This window comes from Phyllostomus hastatus, unplaced genomic scaffold (genome assembly GCF_019186645.2).
Source record: "Phyllostomus hastatus isolate PE091 unplaced genomic scaffold, TTU_PhHast_1.1 phas_contig_40, whole genome shotgun sequence".
NCBI classification, from domain to species: domain Eukaryota; kingdom Metazoa; phylum Chordata; class Mammalia; order Chiroptera; family Phyllostomidae; genus Phyllostomus; species Phyllostomus hastatus.
In genome coordinates, this window is record NW_025333872.1 from 90,303,465 (window position 1) to 90,327,821 (window position 24,357).

The following is a 24,357-nucleotide window of genomic DNA, read 5'->3' on the forward strand; positions in this document are numbered from 1 at the left end:
GTGGGAGTTTAGGCACCAGCTCATGTGTTCGTCTCACAGAACAGGTCTCAAAACCAGGGTCATCTAGACATCTCCAGAGGAAGACAAGGATTCAGGATTCTTTTGTCATGACACAATTCGCTACTCATACTGGTGTCTTCCATTCTATTTGGTTCTCAAGCACTATTTCCCAGCTTGATGAAATGCCAAGAAGAATGGGGCAAGGTGCTTGGAAACTAAGCTATTCTTTCATACAGTTTATTGGAAAAAATAGATTATAAAAATGACAAAATAGGGTTAAGTTCAAGGCAAATATTCCAATTAGTTATAGAAATGCCTAAGGTTTGGAAATCTTGGTCTTTCAGTTTGCAAAGTATTAATATTCAAGTTACCGAGCAGTTTCCCTTCAGGTTCCTGAAAGACCAGATAAGAAGACATGCTAACTTAAAGACTATAAAAATGAATGTGAATATAGGAAAATTATTAACTATTAATGGAACGTGACTATGGAAAATGGAGAAGATGTGAAGGCTCCAATCCTAAAAATCCCAGAGTTCACTTGTGGAAAGTGAGAAGTGACCCAGACGGTTGTCCAAGATTTCAGTCTGTCGTCTGGCCCACGGTGGCATTACAGGTAGGGCAGGCAAGGCAGGAAAAAAGTTCTTATATAAGTATTTTCATTAGCTTGAAGGACAAAGATGCTCCCACAGTGAAGTTTTCCCTATCTCAGACAGAGGCGGGAGGACCTGATGCAACATCACTGCGTAGAAAAGAATGATGGGAAATATTCTTGGCTGAATTACCCAACCCCTAATGAAATAATCGTGGCAGCACTTACCCTGGAGGACACTCTATCCCAGGACTGTTTTATCAATGCTTGGTCAAGTGACAATTTACCATCTTTCTGTAATGGTTGTATTAAGTGTTCAATCTGTTTCCTTTTTATCTCATATTGAACTCTGAAGTGCTTAAATGACTAAGGGAGGAAAAACAGCAACAACATGGCAATGAGTCAAAAAAAAGCAATAGCAAAGGAAACCACACTTCCTAAATAACAACCCCTCATATTTGGATAACCCTTGGTGTATGTTGTCATTAATAATAGAGACAGACACGATACTAATCACAGCTACCGTTCATCATGCCGTCCTGACAATGAGCTTGGCTCATGCTAAATACTTACTACACATTGTCTCCCCTACGTTTCATATGAAATTAACCCATCCTAAAACATGACTCCCCGCCCAAACGTGAGATGAAAATCCCACGTGCAGTTATGTTGAAGAGCGTGAGCATGGCACTACAGAACCTAACGGATAACACATCTGAAAGCATTTCTGAGTCTTACAGAGTAAACTAAGGTGTGAGTCCGCAGGAGGAACACTGGGGGGAGATGCTGAATAAATATTTCACCACAGTTACCTCCTGGTCCTCCAACTTAATGTAACTAAAAATACCAAAATATGAAATCAGTCTTCAGTTTTATTCCACAAAATCCTGTGCTTGGAAAAACTGAGAAATACACCATCGATTGAAAAGTAGGAACAGATAATGCTGATGGCAGAATAAACCCACAAACAAAAGAGAATGTTCCCCGTGTTCAGATTTCAGATGATCTCTCCCCCTGTTTTACGAAACTGGTGACCACATTTGGCTTTAGAGGAGTATTTCTGTTCCTCACTTTCTAATCCTTTGGTTCTCTTGTATAAAATAGTATCCGTAGAGCAGGCAACTTGATAACTTGCAATTTAGCTTTTGACAATTTGTGCTAAAACTAGAACTCGCTAATGGACTAAATAAGTATATTCACTTTGTCCTTGCACTTCTATTCTCAATTAACTGGTTTAACTTTTTTTTAGTGGGGCTCATCCCACAAAATTGCATTTTGGGGGGAAATATTACATTGAATTTCAAAGCAAAAAGCATACACTGCATATAAGCACATAGTGTCCACTTTGCCAAGTTCATCAAATACAATGTTGATGGCATCATCCATCTAAATGCAAGCCTGCTTTATAGATGTTATTATATGAAATCACACAACAATGTAATGCTAAAATTTTTATGGTTTGTCATGTTGAGTCACATTATGCTACCTTTTTTGTAGCAAAAATGAATGAGGGAGGTGGGAAAAGGGGGTCATCTGTGAAAGTGTCAACAATAAAAAATAAAGTTTAAACATGATTGAAATACAATATAGACTAGAAAATATTATAGCTTTGCTACTAAGATGCAATGTTATTTTAGATAGGGAGAAAATGTCAGTGCTGCATAGAATGAATGACAATTTAATTGGAAAACTTATGTTACGATTTTGGGTCCTGGAAGTAGACATTGGAAGCCAAAATCCAGTTAACAATAGTGTAATTAGACTGGGGAAACAACCACCCGCTGGCCTCAACTGGAATTTAGTCCTTTTGAACTAGGCAGGTCACCATAGAAACTGATCCCATGGGTGGGCCCACTCCAAATATTCATGGTGCAGTCCTTTCTTCAGTTCAGCTTGTTCAATATTGATTTCCAATGTGGCATTGAAGTCATTGTTTAGTGGACTGTTTTTGTTGTTGTTACGTGACATGTACAAAATTGTAAGTTCTGTAAAAACAAGAACTAGAGATTTGTTCTTCTGGGTCACTGATGGAACTTTGAGATCTGGAAAAGTTATGAAGCCTCAGAGCTACATATAAGTGTGAACCCACACAATTTAAAACTACTTATTTACCTGGACATACAATTATTAAATGACATGCCAACAAGCTAATGCACCTCATTTCTTTACAGGCTTTTTCATTAATATCACTTGAAAGATTAAACACAGGCAAATGACATATATAAGCCTTACTCACGAAAAGGTTTTAGCAACTGAAATCCCTTTTTCATACATTACCTGATATTTATCCTGCAAATTTGATTCTGTCATCTGGGCCCTTGTCAAATCCCTTTCAAACTGTTCTATCCAAACCTTCATCTCCTTCAGAATTAGCTTGTCTTCTCTCTAGAAACCAGCAGACATTGCAATTTTATCAGTAACTGTGCATTTCATTCATTTAATTGCTGATTAATACCTGACCCATCCTAGAAAAGAGTTAATATTTAATAAGTTCCAATTGTCTCTGAAAATTTTTCTCTCTACTCACTTTCACTCCTTATGAGCAGTAAAAAACAAGAATTAATATTGTAAAAATACTTTAACCTACCTTTGAATACTGAAATGATCTTTCTGTATTTTTTCCTCAAAAAACACTAATTTGACTCAGAGCATGTCTGCAAGAAGGGGGTGTCCTGAGTAAAAGAATCACTCAGACCAATAGCTGGGATGGGAGTAGAGACACAGGCCTGCACTTGCTTCTAAACCCAAGGCCATTGGTAACCCAGAGAGCTGTTGTGGCTGAGATTAATTCGACCAAATTGAAAAAGCAACAGTCACAATAGCATCAGAGTACAATAACATCAATGACCATAATGACAGACTTATTGTTGAAAAATATTATCGGTGTTACAATCTCCACGCGAACACAAAACACATTTATCTTGTATCAGGTGGTAGTTCTAGACCCTGGCAACATGGAATCTATAAGATGTTTACTCAATTATATGCTGAATAAATGCATCCAGGACACCACCTTCATCTTGAAAATGAAAAAAAAAAAAAGCAGTGTACATGCTAATTCCACAGATAATAACAAGAGCCACTCTAGCCTTGGATTAGTGAAAATATCCTAATTTTCCATCAAGAGTTCTTATCGGATAAGAATGCCAAAGTAATCAGAAACATATTTAACGTGATTTTTTGGCGCTTAAAAATAGCTTTCAAATGCAGCCTCTCGCGTGATGATCGCAGCTCTGTGACAGAGAAAACGGCCTCTGTCAGAAGGTGAAGTGATGGAGCAGCGCGCGCTGGCCATGGAGGCAGGCGACGCTGATTCCAGATTCTGCTTCTGACACGGATCAGCTCCGGGACTTGGGGCACATGTCTGTTCTTCTTTGTTTCTAACCTCTCCACGGTGGTACCACCATCCGAGGAGTCATCACACACGCTTTCCGGGGATCGGGGACGACAGACACGACCTTTACAACACGCCTGGCACGGAGACCGGCACAGAGTGGTGTCGCGCTTCGTGTCCTCTCTCACCTTCCCGTCCTGCAAGGGCAACAACCCTCGTCTGCCGGGAACCTGTTTCCCCCCTGGGGGACGCCTGCTTTAGAGCTGAGCTGAGACACAGCCTTCTCCGGCCAGACGCTTCTTCCTAACCCAGAGGTCTACGCCAGGGGATTTCAAACGTTAGTGTGCACCGGCATCATCTGGAGAGCTTGTGAAAACCGATTTCCAGAAAGCACCCTCAAATTGGCCGGCTCAGTGGATCTAGGGTGAAGGCTGAGAATTTGCAGTTCCAAGAAGTTTCCAGGTGACCCTGATGTTGCTGGTCCAGGGACCACATTTTGGTAACACTCCTGCAACAGCCTGAGCTCAAATAGTTAACCCCAAATGCACTATTTTATCATCCACTGAATTGTCTCTTTCCCCCACATATAAACACTTAGGCATCTCTTTTCACTCCAGTCTAACACAGTGTCTGGCACCCTGTATCACTCAATGCAGAATCGCGGAATAAATGACCGACTGGTAACCCAGTTAGAGAAGCAAGCGGAATGAGAGCCCGGGACTCCCAACCGGCAGCGCCTCTCGCGAGAGCTCCTCTGAATGAACAGTGACTGTGATCGAGGCACAGGCTTTATGTTCAGTTGACTTTCATGCTCATAAAAGCTCGAATGATGCATTTTTATGGGCTCAGAGGCGCAAAATGCTCTTGGTATGCCTGAAATTAAAGTTAATGTAACAATTGATCTGAAATCGGTTATATCGGATTTTTTATTGTGATTTTGCCATAAAGTCTATATTGCATTGACAGATTCTTCCACTCGGGCCTAGGAGGAATGCAAAACGGTGAGACACTGAGGCGCAGGGTAACTGGGATGGGGGAAAGCATTCATAATCATTCATTCTACACATGTTTTTGAGTGCTTACCCCGCCATGAAGGTTACGAAACCACGTGAGCCAATCACTGAGTGGAAGACATGTAATTAACTCAGTGTTATAAATTAACTGAACTATTAATTTCAATTAATGACTTACCCACTTCAGTTAATGACCTGTGTAATCATTTTAAATATAAAAAATAAGTCTTCAACTTTACTTTTACTTTCCATGTCAAATATAATAAAAACAAGCATTGTCATTCTCCCTTTTATTAGTGCTATTAGTTGTCATTAAAGAGGAATTAATTGATGTCATCATATAATTAAGTATTAATGGAAAAGTCCATGTGAGTGACTCAGACTGTTACTAACACTTAATAGCAATTATGTATGTTATTTTTTCATTAGAAAGGGAAAGGAAATAACAGAATTAAGGCATTAAAAGCAAAGTGTATATAAAGACAAGTACATGCAAAGGAATGGCTGACCAGCTACGGAATGTAGGATGCTTGAGAGAGGTCGCTAATTCAAGATTACTTAAATCTTACCTTAAGATTGTGGATAAAATTTGCAAAAGATGGGAAACCTGGAAATATTTCCTAACAATATGAAAAGATAATATATAGAAAAGTAATATAAATCAGGACAAAAATTATATAGGAAACAAATGAAAAAAAAAAACAATGGAGGAGCACCTGTCTATAAATGAAGAGACAATAATTTTAAGGGTATAGTTACTTTAAGATGCTTTCATAACTTTTGAAAGAATCAAAATATTTAACTCCAATAAGGCAATGTGATATTCCACCATTTGATGATTTCATTTTAATTTGTAATAGTCTTATGTGGCAATACATGCATTTTAGAGATGTCTTGAAATATGAAACACTTTAAAAGAACAATGTAAAGAAAACATATATGGATTCACAGTATTCTCTGTAATTACAATCCTAATATGCATTTCTCTATCCCTACAACCAAAATTAAGACTGTGTGGTGCTTCTGAGAGCAGTCAGTCGTATTTGTCGCAATGGGAGAGGGAATGAGTGATAAGTAACTGAACATTTAATAGGTGAGACAGATGGGTCAAGAGGCCTACTTCATTTACTATTGAGCGCTGATCATCTGGGAATACCTTTGGGGGAAAAGTTTCTTTATCTGTTTTACTGACCGAAGCAAGAAAAGCATAGTGTGTTTATGTCCAACAAGAAAATTTGATTTAAAATGGTATCTAATTTAAATAAAATAACTAATTTTAATAAATTCATAAAGAGGACAGACATCAAACACATAAAACAATGCAAGCCTGGAAGATATGGTCATGCCAATATTTTACAAGTGAATTAAAAGAATGGTTTACTAAGGCCTGCGCAGACACATCCTGGGTATCTGAGGCGACGGCATCAACAGCCCCAGTAGGTACAGTCTATAGAATCTTAACAGCTCACGGGATAGAAGTGGGTGGCCATTGAGCTTCATTGAACATAGGCCTTACATCATAAAAATGTAATTTTTTTATTCAGTGGTCATTTTAGATAGTTATGCCCTGCATCACCAGGGCCACATTACAGACATGGCAGTAATCCCCACCCTGTTGTCCACATCCATGGGTCATACATGAATGCATATGTGTTCTCTGTCTAGTCTCTCCCCCTTCTTTCCACCATTACCCCCTGCCCCACCCCTCTGGTGGGCTGGGTGGAGGAGGGCAAAGGGGGAAAATTTGGGGCAACTGTAATAGAATAACAATAAAAAATGATTAAAAAATAATCATGAAATAAAATAAAATAGCTGCACAAACATTAAAAAAAGCCACATTAAAAAAGGGCAATGTTTATAATATATTCTTCTCAAAATTAATTTTTGAAATAACACTGAAGAAATCATTTGCATTCTATTTTTAGGAAAGGGATAGAGAGAAGGTTTAAAAGAACAACCAGAATTTACTTCCTGGATAATGAGATTAACATCAGAGTGAAAAAGCCTCTTTAGTAAGTGCATTAACAAGCTAACGTCGGCAGTGGGTGTTTCAAATCTCTAAGGGTTTTGCTTGAAATCCCTGTTCATGAGCATTAGGGAAGCATGCTCTTTCGTTCCTCAGGCTTTTCAGCCACGGATTTTCTCATCTGGGGGGATGATCAACGCCAGAGAAATTAAAACAGTACAAATACTAAACCCAGATCAGAAATAAGTCTGACTGGGTAATAATATAAAAACACTTGATATAAAAATCAGATAGAAAGCTGATATTCTCTATGCTGTATTTCCTAACACACTCCATTTAGAGTTTCTTATTTACACAGAAGCATCCCTTAATGCTGGGTTAACTTCATCCAAACAACCTAGGATATAGCAGTTACAGGGTTTTTTCTTAATTCTTTCATGAAGTCACTGATGTCTACTGGTGCAATGCCGTTTCCTGTTGGAAAACTTTGGGATGTGTTCCCCTGGCCTTCCTTTGTCTCTCTTAAACCTGTTTCTAAGTTCATTTAGAAAGCTTATTTTATTTTATTTCTTGTTTTTCCTGTTGCTCTTCATTGTAATCTCAAAATTCCCCCAAAACTCTCTAAATGAAACTATGCAATGAAGATGGAGAGATAACTTTAACACATTTTAAAAATTCCATTTATTACTTTCCCTGGTGTCATTTTGCCTTATAATTAATTATAAATACAACAGTAAATCTAGCTGCCTATAGTAAAAACTACTACTTTTAACAAATTAGGAGAACGGTAACATCCACTGTTGTTGAAAACAGGGAAAACAGGCTTTCTGGTGCGCTGACTGGAGTGTAAAATGGGACAAACGTCCCTACAAGTGATGTGAAAACAGAAAAACATCACGTGATCTCACCTATAAGTGGAACCTAGTGAACTAAACAATCAAGCGTGCAAAACAGAACCAGAGACATGGAAATACAGAACAAACCGGCAGTGACCAGAGGGGAGGGGGAAGGGGTATAACTGGAAAAATGGGGAAGCTTCAGTCAAGTCAAGGAACAGATATCTAGGGCTGGCTCGTGGACAAAGGCAATGTGGGGTGGGGGGGCGGGAGGTGAGAACTAAATGTGGGAGAGGTGAGGTGAGCAGGGTGGGGGAGAGCAATGGGGACAATTGTAATTGAACTACAATAAAAATATGTTTTAAAGCATTCAAAACCTGTAAGTTCTCTAGCCTAGGAAATACACTTCTAAGAAAGAACTGCAAAGCAGTGCTTGCTTGCAAAATTGTTCATAAAGCATTGCTTATATTAGCAAAAAAAAACCCCAGAAATGTCTAGAAATTAAGATTGAATAAATAAATTACTGTACGCATATAGGGTGACCTGGAGAGAACGCCATGGAAAAGTTTTGTACAATGACGCCAAAGAGCACAGGATTGAGGGTGGGAGGTGGGGGTGGGTGGGGCAGGGGGAAGTGGTGGCAGGAAAATAGAGACAACTGTATTTGAACAACGATAAAATAAAATTAAAATAAAATAATTGTATGTATACTGTGGTTCTATTTCTATTAAAATATGATGTATTTATATATATAAATGTTTGGACTCACACCAACACACTATTGCTTTTCTAGAATGTGTTCTCTCTAGAAAGGTCAAATAGGGGTAATTTCTTTTTTTCCAATTTTTTCATTACAATGAACATATGTCATTTCAGCAATATGAAAACATGTAAATATTACTTAAACTATTGAACGGCTAAAGAATCTAACCACAGTAATTAGAATTTTTATAAATTTGCCTTGTGTGGTGTGAGTAGCAACTTATATAAAGATATCTGAAAGTTGAAGTGCACTTTCATCAGATTGAGCAGAACAAGGGGACTCAAGACCCAGATGCACCAATAAGGGCTGGGAATGAGATCACTTCCATCCTCAAATTCCTGCAGTGGAGTTTCCCAACACCAATATCTTGCCTCAATTTCAAGTCATCAGTATTGCATACCTAGCATTTACTAATCATGTTTTCTCTATCGTAGCCAACATACAAACTGGAGAAATCTCTCCCTGTAATAAATAACCTCCAAAAATCAGTGATATCTATTCTTTGCTCAGGTGTTCTCATATTCAAATGTATTACAATTTGGGCGGGGGGGCGGGGGGAGGGACAGCATGCTTCAAAATCCAAATCCCTCTTGTTGAGTACATATCAACACTTGAAGATGAATGGACACTTACATCAGTCTCTAGCCCGTCAGGGCCGGTGTCGTGGATGTCGGGGTATTGTTTCAGGAACTGGGCGACATAGGTCATGATCGACTTCTCATCTGGCTTATCTACATCCACATCTGGGAAAACCAAAATCAAGGGTGAAGACATGAATTCACATTATAGTGTAGTACTACAGTGTTGAGATCTAGCCAGTATATCAAGGACACTGTCCTAAAGGAAGAAGAGAAATAAAGGTTGTGTTTAGAGACTTTGTGGGGAGGGGCAGGGAACAAATGTAGTCTGAATGACGCATGGTGGAAATTTTGCAATTCATAAAGAGGACATATTAACTAGGAGCTTTAGGAAAGCAGTATCTGTTTCATCTAAATCTCAACATGAATTGATCAAAAACCTGAGAAACTATATGGCTATTCAGACGTTCGATCTAGTTAATAAAATACAAATATTAAGTAAAGTTCAGAACTGCAGTGAATGGGCAGTACTTAAAACACAGGTGTGGCACTGACAAGCAAGTGACTAGAAAGCTGGTGTAACTGTGTATGGCCAGATATACACCCCCCCAAATCCTGCAAAGTTTGCTTTAGAAAAAAGGAAGATGCCATATAGTCAATCCCTTAGAAAGCCTTTCCATTGTTAAGCAATCTCTCTAAATTACTGTACTTCGAACAATGAAGTGCTTTTTGAAGGAGACACAGAACCTAAAAAGATTCCAGTCATTGTCATGTTAAGTTTATAAATGTTTACCTAACAAAATTAGTAAAATTCAGGCAAAGATATTTATGCAAATTTAATCATTATGCATGGGGTAGGACTATATGAATAAAAGGTATTGAATATTATAAAAAAGTCTTTTAAATATTCTTTTTAAAATAAATGAAGGAAATGATTGTATTTTGGAGATTAAAAATATAAAATGTGTACCTACAGAGCAAAAAAATAAAACAAAAGAAATAAAAAAATCAAAATGGAAATATAAAACTGCCCTAATATTTTGTGATGTTCCTTGTGCTTTGAGATATAATTTCTCAGGCTTAATCAATGTGGGATCTAAAAAGTTGCAACTTAAACAACTTAAAAAGAAACGAAGATAATCGTTCTGGAATCTGTAAGATGGCCCAAAGGTGATTTTAGAAAGGACAAGACCACTGATGTGGAAGATGCACGTGAAGAATGAGTAACACTTACAAAATGTGAAAGTAGAAAGAAAAACAACAGTTAATGAAAACAACAGTTAACAGTTATATATGAGTATGTATATAGTTTTAAGTATATATGTAACTAAATCACAAAATAGTTATTATAATGGATTTTGTTCAGTTTAATCTATATCCCTAAAAGTTTATACATTCAAGTTGATTAAGTAGCTTTTTGATAGGAAAGTTCTCATTGGGAAAATGAAGGATCACCTTACATGGGGTAGCCTGGGTTTGGGCCATCTCATTCTCTAATCATCAATGAAAACATTGCATTCCTCTGGTCCAGTGGATATAAAGAAACCATTTATACTCTCCTCCCATCCCATTCCAGGAAAAATTTGAGCTCAGGCGCGTCCTCTGAAGCTGAGATAAGAGTGTGACTTTCCCCAAGTGCCCTGGATATTGTTGGGTCTTGTTGTGCAGAAACAGGGTGGGAAGCTCTGGCTTCCCTTGTGAATCTAGGGGCCCTGACGCAGGTTCCTAAAGGGCCAGGGATCACCAGGCTGCTCCCCCATCTCAGAGGAGACTAAGTGTAAGTCTCCGAAGCTTACTCTTGGAAACACAGGTGCATCCACTTTGACACTGTTTTACCTTCCAAAATAGGTCACTTGCACTGTACTTTCACTTTTGCATTCATTAATACAATTTCCAGACATGCCAACCCAAACATGCAATTATCTCCAACTTTTGGGAGATTCACTTTGACACTTTTACTTCAATATAACAAACAACGCAGTTTATTAAAGTGTATTAAAGTCCTCAAAATTGCCTTTTGAAAACTTGAAAGAGTTAACTCCATTTCTAAAAAGTCTTCAAATTCAGAGCCTTACCAAAATGGTCCCCAACAACTGCAGTGAAAAATATTAGTCAATCATTTGTGTAGCTTTCTTGATTGACAACCCAAACACTGGATGGTTATCAACATTTCTAAGTATTTAATAACTGAAGTTTTAAAGAGATGATCTTAGGTTACTAATAATCTTTTATTTTTTCCAGATACTTTGGAGTTATATACATGCAGTAGTCCCTTTATCCAGTGACACAGCTCCCCCGCTAACACATGCTTACAAAGCTTTCACTCCACCCACAAGTACAATGAGTGTAGTTCACCTCACCGAGCCACCGATGACAAAATGGTAATAGAGCAAAATGGTGATTGCAGTGATAGAGCTATATTTTGCTCTCATATGTAGCAATAAATGTTTTTTTCCAAAAGAAATTAGGACAGGAAGATACTGTTTATTTGTGCTCTTCTCACATTTTCTAGCCTCTCACAGAGTCTTGAAAGTCATCTTTAATTTCTGGGTGTTAAACATACAGACCCCCCAAGTTGTGTCGACAATGACTGAACGAACCTTCAGGATCTAGTAACCTGGGGATCCCCAGTTCCGTTTCGGCGATCGTGAAAGCCTCCTCCAGGTTCTCCCGGTTAGATCTTCCTTTCAACCTCTCCAAGTCCACTAGCTCTGGGCGAATAGCGTGGATGACCGAATGAAAGGCGATCCCGTTTCTCCAGCTCCGCCCGAAGTCCTTTACTTCTATACCGGTCTGCCTTTGTGAAATTAAAAAAATAAAAGAAGGATGTCACGTTCTGAATGCAAAACATGCATTTTTCTCAAGGCCTCACGCAGAATCCAACACTCATTAGCAGTACACGATACGTGGTTATCTATAGCAGTTAACTGGTTTTGAGAAAAATTGAGCAGAACAGTATTTTTAGAGGGTAATAAGATGTAAAAATTCTGCTTCTGCACTTAAAGATGTCCATAGTAGATTTTTCAGTAATTGAGACAATTTAAATCATGTATTAAATAAAACTGTTTTTGGTAAAAATGTCTAGCAAAACAAAAAGGATACAATTATAAAAACATATTTTTTAAAAAACTGTCTAACATTTTTAATGGTAATGATAAGCAAACTGTGTTGTACATGAACATTAATAAACATTAAATGAAATAACATCATTCAAATCTCTTATTTTGCCCAATGTTCTCAAAATTTCTATGAATTGTAAGATAAAACATATCTGACTGATAAAACCAATTAATACCAAAAGTTGATAAATGCCCTTAAATTTTATCTCATAAAATTAAGATTCACTTTCAATAATGTTTTACCAAAGTACATTCAGTTTGCATAAAATATATTACCCTAAATACAGCATCATTTGATCTAATCATTGGCTTCCTAACTAAATATTAAAAAAAAACAATTTTGTAAGACTCTAGAATTTGTAAAGTAATCCTGAATCTTCTCCTAGTTCTTTTAGCATTTCTGTCTTTGGCAGTACATATATAATTTTTTTTCAGTCGACATACTGGCCAATATCTACGAGGCTGAGCAGAATGTTCTGTTATCTATTCATTTGTATATTTGCCTCTGGCTTCATCTTACTTTTCTGCCCGTATTTTCCCTTTGCCCATATTTTCTTACTTTGTACTCTGTGTCTCATAAGCCACCTCAAAATATTTTTATCAAAATAAGATGGGATATAAATAAATAATTAGCTAATAAATATCCATTATATAATATATTTTCTGATTTCCTTGAACTTGTTTATTGTTTTATAGATTTTTGAAAAATAAATATATAAAATATATCTCTAAATATTTACTGTGTTGGAATAACATTTCACTATGTTTTCTTCTATATTTACTATTTGTGTTCACAAACACACACACCCTCTGTCTCATATTAGATCAAAGTATATATGATATTCCTGAAAAGGTTGTATCAGTCCAAATCTCTCATTTAAGAATCTTAGATGCAAAAAGTGATGAAGTATGCATAGTTTATGAGCACTTGCGACCTCTAATACATATTACTAAGTTATTTCGACTGGATCTGATATATATACATTTGTTGGCTTATATTATTAATTTTGTCCTGAAATACAATTATTTTCTTTTTCTTAGTTGAAAACAAGGCATGCTCTCATTTCTGAGAGTCCCTACTGTTAGTACGTGAAATCGTTAAAAAGTAAAAGGGACAGCATCGGGTGCTTAACTCTCTTATGCTGCTGGAACAGTTTTTGATTTAATACTCAAATTTTTCAAAATTTTACATAAAAACTGACGTTAAACACAAAGTTTTATTACAGCAGCACTAGGACGAATGCCATAGCATGTGGCTGCCAGCCTGCTCCTCGGCCACTCAAACCGCAAAGGAGACTGGTGATGCGCACTGCAGGCGGAGGGCAAACAGCACACAGGCAATGAGGGAGGGGCTTTTCATTGCGTTTCTGCTACAGTCTTTCAAGAGCCACAAAGCTCTGCTTTCAGAAATAGTTTTGAATGCAGTTTGATTAAAAAATATACCCCAAGTTAGAAAACCACCAACACACTTTAAAAATTAAACAAAACTATGTTAGTGACACTAATTATATCTTCTTTATGCGTGTCTCCCCTTAGTTTTCCTTTTCAAGTACTTTAAAAAGAGAACTCCCTGTTTAGTGCCTCAGTATTTTATAATGTAAGTACTTGTTTACAACTATTTTCCAGAAATAAAGAATATGATTCAGATTAGCTTTAGTCAGCCAAAACAAAATAGAAAGTCAGTTAATTTTACTTATTATTTAGAAAATCATACAAAAGCACAACTTCTTTGTGAAGACAGCTTACCACTGACCACACCTCTCCATACAATATTGGTATGATCAGTTAAAAATTATACTGAAATTGTTATGAAAAGATACTTTTTCAGAGTAGTACTTTTCTATCCACAATTATCACATAAATGTACACACACATAAATTTATTTTACTTAGAAGGAAACAAAACTAGAAGCAAATTATCCATCCATAAAGCTGGAATTGACATTCCAGATACATGATGAAACCAAAGGAAAAAAAAATTAAAAAATAAAATTGCTAGAAACTTGCAGGAAATAATGACAAATATAGTATTTCAAAAGGTGAGCTTTAATTCACATTATTATTAAATGAACCCAAGTCTCATAACAAGATAATCAAATTTAAATCTCAAGTTTATTTGTGTAAAGATTTTTTAATGGGGGCAAAAGTCCAAACAATGACTTAAACAGAATTAGCCCTCATGCTACTAATCATAGTGTAGGGATTAAATGACTTAATTAATCAGGCCCAATGACGTGAAGGAGGAATTGGCTTTACTACAGCATTTTCCTAGAGATTCGTGATGACTTGTGTTTATATTTTAACTCAAGGAAACAACGAAACAAAACCTGAATCAGAGCCACTCATTCACACGTCTCTTCAAATGCTGCAATCATTGGAAGACGGACACAGTGATACACCGATGATTCAGATTATTCAAGGGTTTCAAGTGTATCCACACTCCTGGCACTTACTTGGCTGCTGTGTACTGAACCCACTTCAACAAAGCCTTCTTAGCATTTCCTTGGACCTTGGTGGCCACCTTCCGTTTGCTGGGGGGGCTGGCCGTCTCCGAGCTGGCCATGCTGTCCAGCGAAGACGTGCTGCTGGACAGGGACTGCAGCTGCGGCAGGTTGCTGGTCAGCTCCTCGATCTGCATGTGCGGAAATCATCAGTGAAGACAGAATGATCTTTGTTCTTCTCTCCCCAGATGTCTACTTTCCCAACTAGCAATGGTTTATCTTAATACCCTTAACGCTGCCAACAAAATGTAAGTTCTTAAAGGATGGGATTGACATCTTACTCCACTTGGTACTTCCCACTGCATCTAAACCTGTGCAGAGGTAACTTTCATGCAGTAATAAACACTCAGGAAATACACCTGGCTTAATAAATAAAACCCAATGGCTACCCAAACCATGGAGTGCACAACACCAAAAGTAAATGTAAAAGCCTAATGTAAACTATGGACCTTGAATGACAGACAATGCTGTGTCAACACAGGTTCTTTAGTTGTAACAAACATACCGCTCCGATCAGGGATGTTGGTTATGGGGTGGCTATGCATGTGTGGGGGCAGGGTTATAGAGGAAATCTCTGTACCTTGGGCTCAATTTTGCTATAAACTTAAAACTGTTCTAAAATCACGCAGGCTAGAACTGTTATTCTGGATGGAATGGCAAGTTGATTTCACCCCTTCATGTCTAATAGGAATATAGGAGCGCCCTTCCAGCAACCAAAGAAACATTTTCTCAACTTCCTGTTCCAATGTCATGCTCACTGTGTCCTCTGCACTTTCCCTATTGGGGACCTATGCCAGAGTTTTTGGGGGGAGTTCCATGTATATAACACCTTCACAGGGAAGAGGATTCTGCTACCAAAAGCCAATGGATGTGTGAAGGTCAGATCTTTTCCAGCTTGAGAATGTACCCCAAAAGTATGACAAGTGACGGCATTATTAAAATGTCCACAATGACTTCCCTCCACGACACTGTATCAACTGATAAGGGAGCTGTAGCACAATACCTGAAAATAGAGGATAATGGTCCACACCAGTCCAAGAACTATTGAGGGTCGGCCATCAGCAATATCAGTGGCGTTAATGTTGACTAATTTAATCTGTTTGAAAAGAAAAACTGTACTAGTAATGTACTGGAAGACGGTAACCCATTTAACTATGCAACCACGAGCACCCTATCAGCCATCAGGGAGACGTGGCCGTGCCTACGCAGTGATACACACGAGGGGGCAGGGCGAGCCGTGGCAAAAACAATGAGCACGCAGTTTCAGGGGATTTCAGGAGCATTCATTAGGTGCACACAATAAAATTAACTACAAGATGAAATAAAACGCTTTCAGTTGAAAAAACACGCCATCATGCAAGTAATTACCAACAAAGTGCCAGACAGAAAAAAAAAAAAATGGTTATTCTTTACATTCAGGACTTGACTGGAACTTAAAAGAAACTGGGATGAATAGTTTAAGAAGATGCACTTACTTTGAAGTTTGTTACCAAATAGCATGAAACTTATGTTCTCTTTTACCTATAAAAGTCAGGAGTTAAAAATTCTAAAGTTGGTACTAACCGGTGATCCTCTGTACATGGACTGACATGAAAAGCAAAGGGAGAAGATGATATACAAACATAAATAACCTTTGAAAATCAGCCGTATTGGTTCCAAGGGAATAAAAATGTAGGTAGGACGTTTATAGCATTATTTGGAGAATGCATTTTAAAGACAAAGGAAAGCCAAGAAAGAGTAGTGGAGAAAGACTGTTAGTGTCCAGTTCCCTGCTTTGGGGCACTGATAACTATAAAGTACTCAGGACACAGGCTAATCTGCATACAGTTGTTCCCAATTATCCATTTCAAAGCCTTCCCAGCAATCAACAATGTCACTTCCTAAGTCCTAGCAAAAGGACATCTCAGTCAATGTCTATAGAATACAGTTAGAACTGCTCATCGACCTTTTCATAATCCCTAAACAAATACAAAAAAAATAATAATAAAGTACTCAAACTCCTCGCTTAATAATTTTCAGCCACAATTTCATGAGCTGTTTTATTGTTAATAATAAAGTTCAGAACCTTGAAAAAGGTTTACTTTAATAAAAATTTATCAGATGCATAATCATCCCACAAATACTTTACTCTTGAGTAATTAGTTTCAATTTGCTAGTTATCCATTAAGAGGAATAGTGTAAACGCTAGCATAAAAAGCATTGGGAGTAATTTGATTCACAGTTATGGAATTTTGTCTCCCTGGCAACTTTTGTACATCATGTTCAGAGACAGAAAACAATTGAGAACTGACATAGACTGTCAGCTTATGCATCTACTTCTCTGAAACTTAGCCCTGTGTAAGACATATAATATGTTTGCGGAAAATAAGAACCTTCAAGTTTCTTTACACTTTTATGACAGACCTACTGCAATTTTTATAATCATTTTGATTCTTCTATAATTTCTCTGGAATTTTCTCCACATTTATTTTAGTATCCATGGACCATAGATTTATAACATATCCTAATAAGCATAAGATTGCAGTCCACCCTCTGTATCCTTGGGTTCCAACCACAAATCGAAAATATTCTAAAAACATAAGTTCTGTTGTTGGGGGCATGTACTATGTAGTTAGGCCCATGATGGGTGGGCTTGCAGTGAATGCACAGACTTTTTTTCTTATCTTATTCCTTAAACAATACGGTAAACTGTTTATAGGGTACTTACATTGTGTTAGGTATTGTAGGTAATCTAGAGATGATTTAAAGCATACTCAAGGATGAGTGCTGTTTCATGCAAATTCCATACCCTTTTTATATAAGGGACTTGAGCATCCTTGGGCTTTGGTATCTTTGGGATCCTAGACCGCACCAGCCCCCCCGCCACGCAACACACAGAAACTGAGAGAGGCTGTAATGCATTTCATAGAGGACAGATCATTTGCTGTTCCTTGTATATCATTTGTTTTAACAGTGTGATTGAATTTCAGTTGATTTTCCTATGTCTACCCAGCTCTAACTATACTATGGAGTTAATATATTCAACTTACAGAACCTAATATTTGCTCAACTTGTGAAAAAATGTTTTTAATCATTGTTTTCTCTCCTAAAAGCTGTGGTTTCACAATGAATTTACAGAGCACAGGTTTGTTTGCTTTTGAGTTCCTCTCCTTTGAAAAATCCCATTAAGCTTACAATAAATTCTTAATAGCCTAGGAGGTGGGATGAGCAATAGAGAGACATCCAAAGAGACTGAAACTCTTCCAGAAGCCAGAAAGAGGATGGAATTGCATGACTGAGCAAAACCAGAGAAGAATTTGGACCCGTGGCTCTCAAAGTGAACTCAGAGCAGCAGCAAACACATCACCGGGGACCTTGTTAAGAATGCAGAACTCGGGCCTTCACCCCAGACCTGCTGAACCAGAAGCTGAGGGACTGCAGACCAAGAATCTATTTCCACAAAGCCCCCAGGTGGTTCTGATGTATGTCAGCCTTTCAGAACCCTGGACTAGATCACTGTACTTGACCCACATAATCTGGAAAATTTTGATTTTGCAAGACAGAAACCAGGATGGATTGAGCTGTGCATCCCCTAAATTTGTATGTTGAAGCCCCAGTTTGCAATGTGCCTGTATTTGGAAGTATGGCCTTCAAGAAGGCAATTAAAGTTAAATGAGGTTGTAAGGGTGGGGCCCCAAATTACAAAAGGCTAAGTCTAAGAGTATTGGTACAACCATTTTCAAGGAAAATAAGCAATGCCTTAAAAAACTGTGTATATACTTACCTTTAGATTAAGCAATCACACTTCTAAGAATTTACCCAGAAAGTGTACTTTCAATAATATGGAAGTATGTATGGCAGTTATTAATTCCATCACTGTTTCTGTTTGAGTAATATTAGAAACAATCTAACTGCTCATTCTTAGGAGAGTGGTTACATAAACTCTGGCACATCCAGACCATGGGATACTATGCAGCTATGAAGATGAATGAGGAAGACCTCCATGAACTGAACTGATTTGGATGATTTCTAGGATATGCTGTTAAATTTAAAAAGCAAGTGCAAAAGTGCATCTGTAGTACACTTCCCTCATGTGAAAAAGAGGGAGTATATGAAGATATATCTGCTCACCTGTGCAAAAGAAACACAGACATGATAAATAAGGAACTCGAGAGACTATTGTCCTAGAAGAGTGAGAGGGAGAGAAAGGGAAGGAAATGATGGTGGAGTAGTAAGGATGAGGAAGGAGTGGCATTTCTCTAAGCATAACTTTTACTCTTAGAATCATAGTAATGATCTCATTACTATGTGATAAATAAAAACAAAATAATCAACTAGAATGTGTGTGCGTGTGCGTGTATGGGGAGGTTATCCAAAACGGAATAGAACTCTATTTCAAATGAATAACATAATCACACTAAATGGGATGGGAAGAACAGAAGTAACCTAAGCAAATTTGAGAAACAGCCTTTGACTGGCTATTGCAATGCTAAGGACCAAAAGAACTGCACAGAAATGCTGCTCTCCAGTTAGTAAATATGTTTCTCATAGAGTTATGGGTTAGCAATTCTGAAACTATTTTATGTGCATACTAGGGCTGAAAAATAAGTGAGTATATTATAGATGAGAGCCACAGTCTCACTGTAAAAGAAAACAGAAACAAGCATGGAGAGCTAGAATAAATCTTGTGGCACTGCATTGAAGTCAGAAGTATCAGTTTCAACTACTAGTGCATATACAGTATAGTATATATACATATATTATATATAGTACACATAGTATATGTATATAAACTATACTATATATGTGTGTGTATATGTGTATGCGTGTACACACACACATGCACATACACACACACATACATGGCTAGAGAGGAAAGGAGGTGGGAGGGAGGGAGGGTGAGAGAGAGAGAGAGAAAGATGCCCAGGTTACTGGACATTTTCTAGATCTGCCTGTTGAGAGGGCCTAGGAGCAATGAAATCTCAGTAGCAATGAGCACACCCAAATCTTGGTTTCCAAATGATGCCATTTGCTAACAACAGAATCAAAACTTCCTTAGAAAAGTAGCTGATTCTAGAACTGGGGCAGGGAAAATACAAGATAAACAAGAATCAGCCTGAAGAAACTTTTAATGGACAACAATTTGAACAAAATAACAATAGTGATAGTATCGGATTAAAACTACAGAACAAAATAAATATCCATGCATTTATGCTAAAATAAACAACTGAATAAAGTGGAGGAAAAAAGGAAATCTTTTCTTACAGTACAATTCCCATTACTGCATGTATAAGGAATGGGAGAAATATAAAATTACCATTTAGCAAACAGCACAGAAATAACTACTGAAGGCAATCAATGCTAAAATTAGTGAGCAAAGTTTAAGAATATTAGCACAATCTCTGTTATCTCCCTAAGTTATTTCTCAGTCATAATATAAAGAGAAAATAAAAATTTTACCAGAAAAGAAGTACAGGAAATGACCTCACCATTGATGAAGATCAACATGACCAGCAATAAGACCTCTCAGTAGCTTATAGCCTCTAACATGATGCATGGACAAGAATATAACATCACTTCCCTGGAATTCTTGCAGAACATGCATAACTTCAATACAATCATGAAGTGGAGAAGCATTCTTCAAAATAACTGACCAGCAGTTCTCAAAAGTGTCAAAGTTATGGAAGACAAGGAAAGAAGGAGAAACTGCCGTAGAGAGGAAGAGACAGAGGATGCAACACAAGGTGTGTGAGTGACTGCATCGTGAAGAGGAATAGGATGCTGGGGGAAAGGGAAGAAATCAGACTAATGCCTATGCTTCAGTTAATAGTATCAGACCGCCCTGGCTGGCGTAGCTCAGTGGATTGAATACGGGCTGCGAACCAAAGCATCGCAGGTTCGATTCCCAGTCAGGGCACATGCCTGGGTTGCAGGCCACGGCCCCGAGCAACCACACATTGATGTTTCTCTCTCTCTCTTTCTCCCTCCCTTTCCTCTCTAAAAATAAATAAATAAAAATCTTTAAAAAATAGTATCAGACCAGTTTGAATTTCCATATTTTGATGATCGTACTATGTATACATACATGTACTATGTATAAGTTCTTAAACTAGAAAATGCTAAATGCAGTATAGACAGTATAGACATGAAATATCTGTACCCTTTTTGGCCACTTTTCTGTAAATCTAAACTCATTTTACAATAATATTGCATGTGTGTGCACTGGAGGTTATATGCAGTGTTTTGACCCCACGGTCAATATTAAAAGCATCTGTTGCCCACTCCTTCTTCTTCGAGTGTTTTGGTTTTGTTTCTCTTACCTTCCTGCCTTCGAGGAAATTGAGGGCAGTGCCGATGTTAGCCACAGCATGGATCCGCTTCATACGGCGTCCTTGTTCACAGGGCTGTGAGAGAAGACGAAAAGATCAAAATGCAGAAATTAAAAAGATAGTTCCATAAGAATAATTTTTACAACTTTAAAAAATAGTTATAAAGTGTATATAAGTGTATTTAAGCACACTTGAAGAACATTCAAGAACAACCAGCATTACTCAATTTCTCTAAAGGTTCGCAGACACACAAAGGGGCATCATCCATCCACACGGCACCTTGAAAGCGCATCAGTTTACACAATGAAGGCATTCCTTCTCAGTTTCTCTGTTCATGCATTTGCCTTTCTGGTTTCTCTGTGTCTTAAAGCAGAAATTGTCCAAATTTCTATGTTTTCTCCTGAGACTGCCACTCATGCTCATATATGTTAGGAAATATTTACATGAAAAGTACTCTCAGCCCTGGCTGGCGTAGCTCAGTGGATTGAGCATGGGCTGCGAACCAAAGTGTCACAGGTTCGATTCCCAGCCAGGGCATGGGTAGGCCATGGGCATGGGTAGGGCCAGGGCAGGGCAGGGCATGCAGACCATGACCCCCAGCAACCGCACATTGATGTTTCTCTCTCTCTTTCTCCCTCCCTTCCCTCTCTAAAAATAAATAAATAAAATCTTTAAAAAATTACGTTAAAAAAAAAAGAAAAGTACTCTCGCTGCATGTGGTAGGGCACAAGGTATACAGGAAACCTCTATACTTTTCTCTTCCTGTTGTTGTAAACCTGAAACTGCTCTAAAAGTGTTTTTTTTTAAAAGGACTGTTGGTCACTCACCATTTTTAAAAATTATACTAACATGAAAGGTTATTGACAATATCTAGCATTTCTCTGTTTGGGTGACTAAAATACATGGAGCATACGAACCAGGGTTAAAAAGGAGGACTCTGAGAATGAAAAAAAATATATTATTCACACAGTAGTATGTTCTGGTTACTTATGTTTGAGTTTCTAAAACTTATCATGTGCTTTCCTTGTACCACAATGTTAATTTTAGAACTCAAAATAAGTTCAATGAGATGGATAGCATTAACCTCCTTGACACGGACAGGAGCCAAATGGGTAAGTGAGGTGAAGTGATTTCTCCGTGATTGCGTAGCTGGTAAACTGAGCTCCTCTCTGTGATGATCAACCCTCAATTATCTCCCATTAAAGCTCAAAACAGGACTTTTTATTTTCCAGTTAGAATGTACCAGGTAATACATTTTTATGATACGATTTTAAAACAAATATTTAAGTAACTATACCTGAATGAGTAGAGCACTTATACAGAAGTAAGATTCTTATGTCCAAACTATACACTTCTAAAATCATTTAGCATGGCAGGTAAATGCCCATGAAGGTTTCTGTATATTGATGGCCAAGTACGGTGGCAAAATTATATGGACTTTTAGCATAATATGCTTCTTAAATACACCCATTTGAATTGTAATGAAGCTTCCTTCAACTTTCTAGGAAATACATTCATTCAGGAGGCTATATGACAATGACCAGCTATATATTATATATGGCAATCAAGGGAGTATATATTTTAATTCAATGACACGTACGTCTCAATGTTAATCCAATTTATGTAGTTCAAGTCTATGTCTATCTCTTCCAAATTGGCTGTTCACGTGTCTTGTTCAATTTCCCTCAAGACAGAGCCTAAGACAAGGACTTGGCTGCTTGGAGGTTATTGGGGAGACAACCCCAGGTAGCAGGAGTGAGGATTTGTGAAAAGTGAAATAGGGAAGGGCTAAAAGCCAATAGAGCGTGTGGTCTTGAGGGTCCATGGTGGGCAGCTGGGGGTGGTCCCCTGGGGACCCTTTTGGGCACTCTATGAGATGTTGGGAACCGCCCTGACTGGTATTAGAAGCTGAGACCCCCGCCTAGGCTAAGGCTAAGGGAACGCCCTTGGAACCATGAGCCGGCAAGGAGACAAAAGCTTATCTTCCTGGCAGGAATGCTGTTTCTGCTGCTTTGTTCATAACTGAACCCCCCAAAAAGCTTGGTCGGTTAGCCAAAGACGGGTAAGATTCCCCACGGGGGAACAACCCAAGCCAGGCACGATCACTTTTGGGAGGCCCCCCAAAAGAAGGACTTGGGGGGCTGCAGCAAAAGGGGGTGATGGACCCTCACTCCTCGGCTTTGACAAAGTCTGAGTTCTCAGCGTCCAGAAGAAAATCTCCTTATCTCTCGGTGGCCTTAGTTCCCGCGCTCCACCTAAGCCTGAAACAATGACGGGGAAGTACAGCTCGGTACTGGGAAGTGCGGATTTCCCGGGGTGATCAGGCCTAAGAAAGAACATGTAAATTACTGTGAAACCTTCTTTGTTTAAGAACGCTCTCAGTTGAATGAGGAGGGTCTTAGGAGGAAGCTAGTTTGTTCCTCAGCCTTACAGCTCTTTGACCCCCCAACTCAATAGACCGGCAGAGTTCTTTGTTTTATATATTCCTTACTTCCCCTAATGAGTATTGTACGTTACCTGAGTTATTATGCAAAATGAGCCTAATAAAAGCAGGTATGGACGGTGGATCGGCGCGCTCCCCACTAGGGGGGGTGGCCATTCTGTCCCTACTTCCCCACAGAAACTGGTTTGTCTCTGTGCATGTGTGTTTTTTCTCGCGTATTGTCGAGCCATCCACAGTGTGCCGTGGTCACTGCTAGCCGGTGACCCACGCGCAACAATGAGATCTGTAAAATATGCCTCGGAACCATTCCTCCTGCAAATACCACTCTGGAGCATTATTCATGGACTCTCGTCGCCACTGGCTGAGGGTCTTTTGGGACCATTAAGTCTCCTATACTTGAGGGCTGCCTGGTACTTTGATAAGCCCTACGGGAAGAATCCCAGAGACAGACAGGCTACCAGTTTGTGAGATCAGATGCTGGCGGAGGGTGTGGTAACATCCAGCCCTGCGTAGCTGAAATCAGCCGGGAGCAGAGATGACATCCAGGGCCCAGAAAGCATCTGCTACAATATGAATCAAGTTGGATAACTGACTTATGTAAAATTAGTATCCCTTTGTATTTTTCACTAAACAATGATCTTCCAGAAGCTATTTTGAGGACTTCCTTCACAATATTAACTAGAAATTCATGTTCAGGGAAGAGCAATGTTTAAATAACTAAATTATCCAAGTGACAATACTTATTTCGTTCTTGTCAAGATGCAATAGATAAAGAAAAAATATGAGTGCTCCCAATTGTAGACCCTGTGTCTAGTACGTTATACAACATTATGAAGACTATTTCCTGAGCTTCTTTCTCTCATTACAGGAAACATCTTATAAATAGTTTATGTTTGCAAACTACTTAC

The 24,357-nt window shown here is 38.3% G+C and overlaps 1 protein-coding gene across 10 annotated transcripts in view; it reads right to left on the reverse strand.

The window, feature by feature from the left end:
* Positions 1–24,357, reverse strand: part of SYNE1 (spectrin repeat containing nuclear envelope protein 1) — a 410,287-nt gene that overhangs the window by 296,834 nt on the left and 89,096 nt on the right. For 7 of the 10 annotated variants that reach the window (XM_045842728.1, XM_045842730.1, XM_045842723.1 and 4 more), the window contains exons 5-13: positions 20,998–21,081; positions 16,262–16,282; positions 15,702–15,794; positions 14,651–14,829; positions 11,680–11,876; positions 9,135–9,244; positions 5,506–5,556; positions 2,867–2,974; positions 818–955 (exon numbers count right to left, since the gene is read on the reverse strand). In XM_045842728.1, coding sequence (XP_045698684.1) covers positions 818–955; positions 2,867–2,974; positions 5,506–5,556; positions 9,135–9,244; positions 11,680–11,876; positions 14,651–14,829; positions 15,702–15,794; positions 16,262–16,282; positions 20,998–21,081 — 981 coding nt within the window. The remainder of the gene's footprint in view (positions 1–817; positions 956–2,866; positions 2,975–5,505; positions 5,557–9,134; positions 9,245–11,679; positions 11,877–14,650; positions 14,830–15,701; positions 15,795–16,261; positions 16,283–20,997; positions 21,082–24,357) is intronic. The other 3 variants (XM_045842725.1, XM_045842724.1, XM_045842726.1) reach the window with 2 other exon arrangements.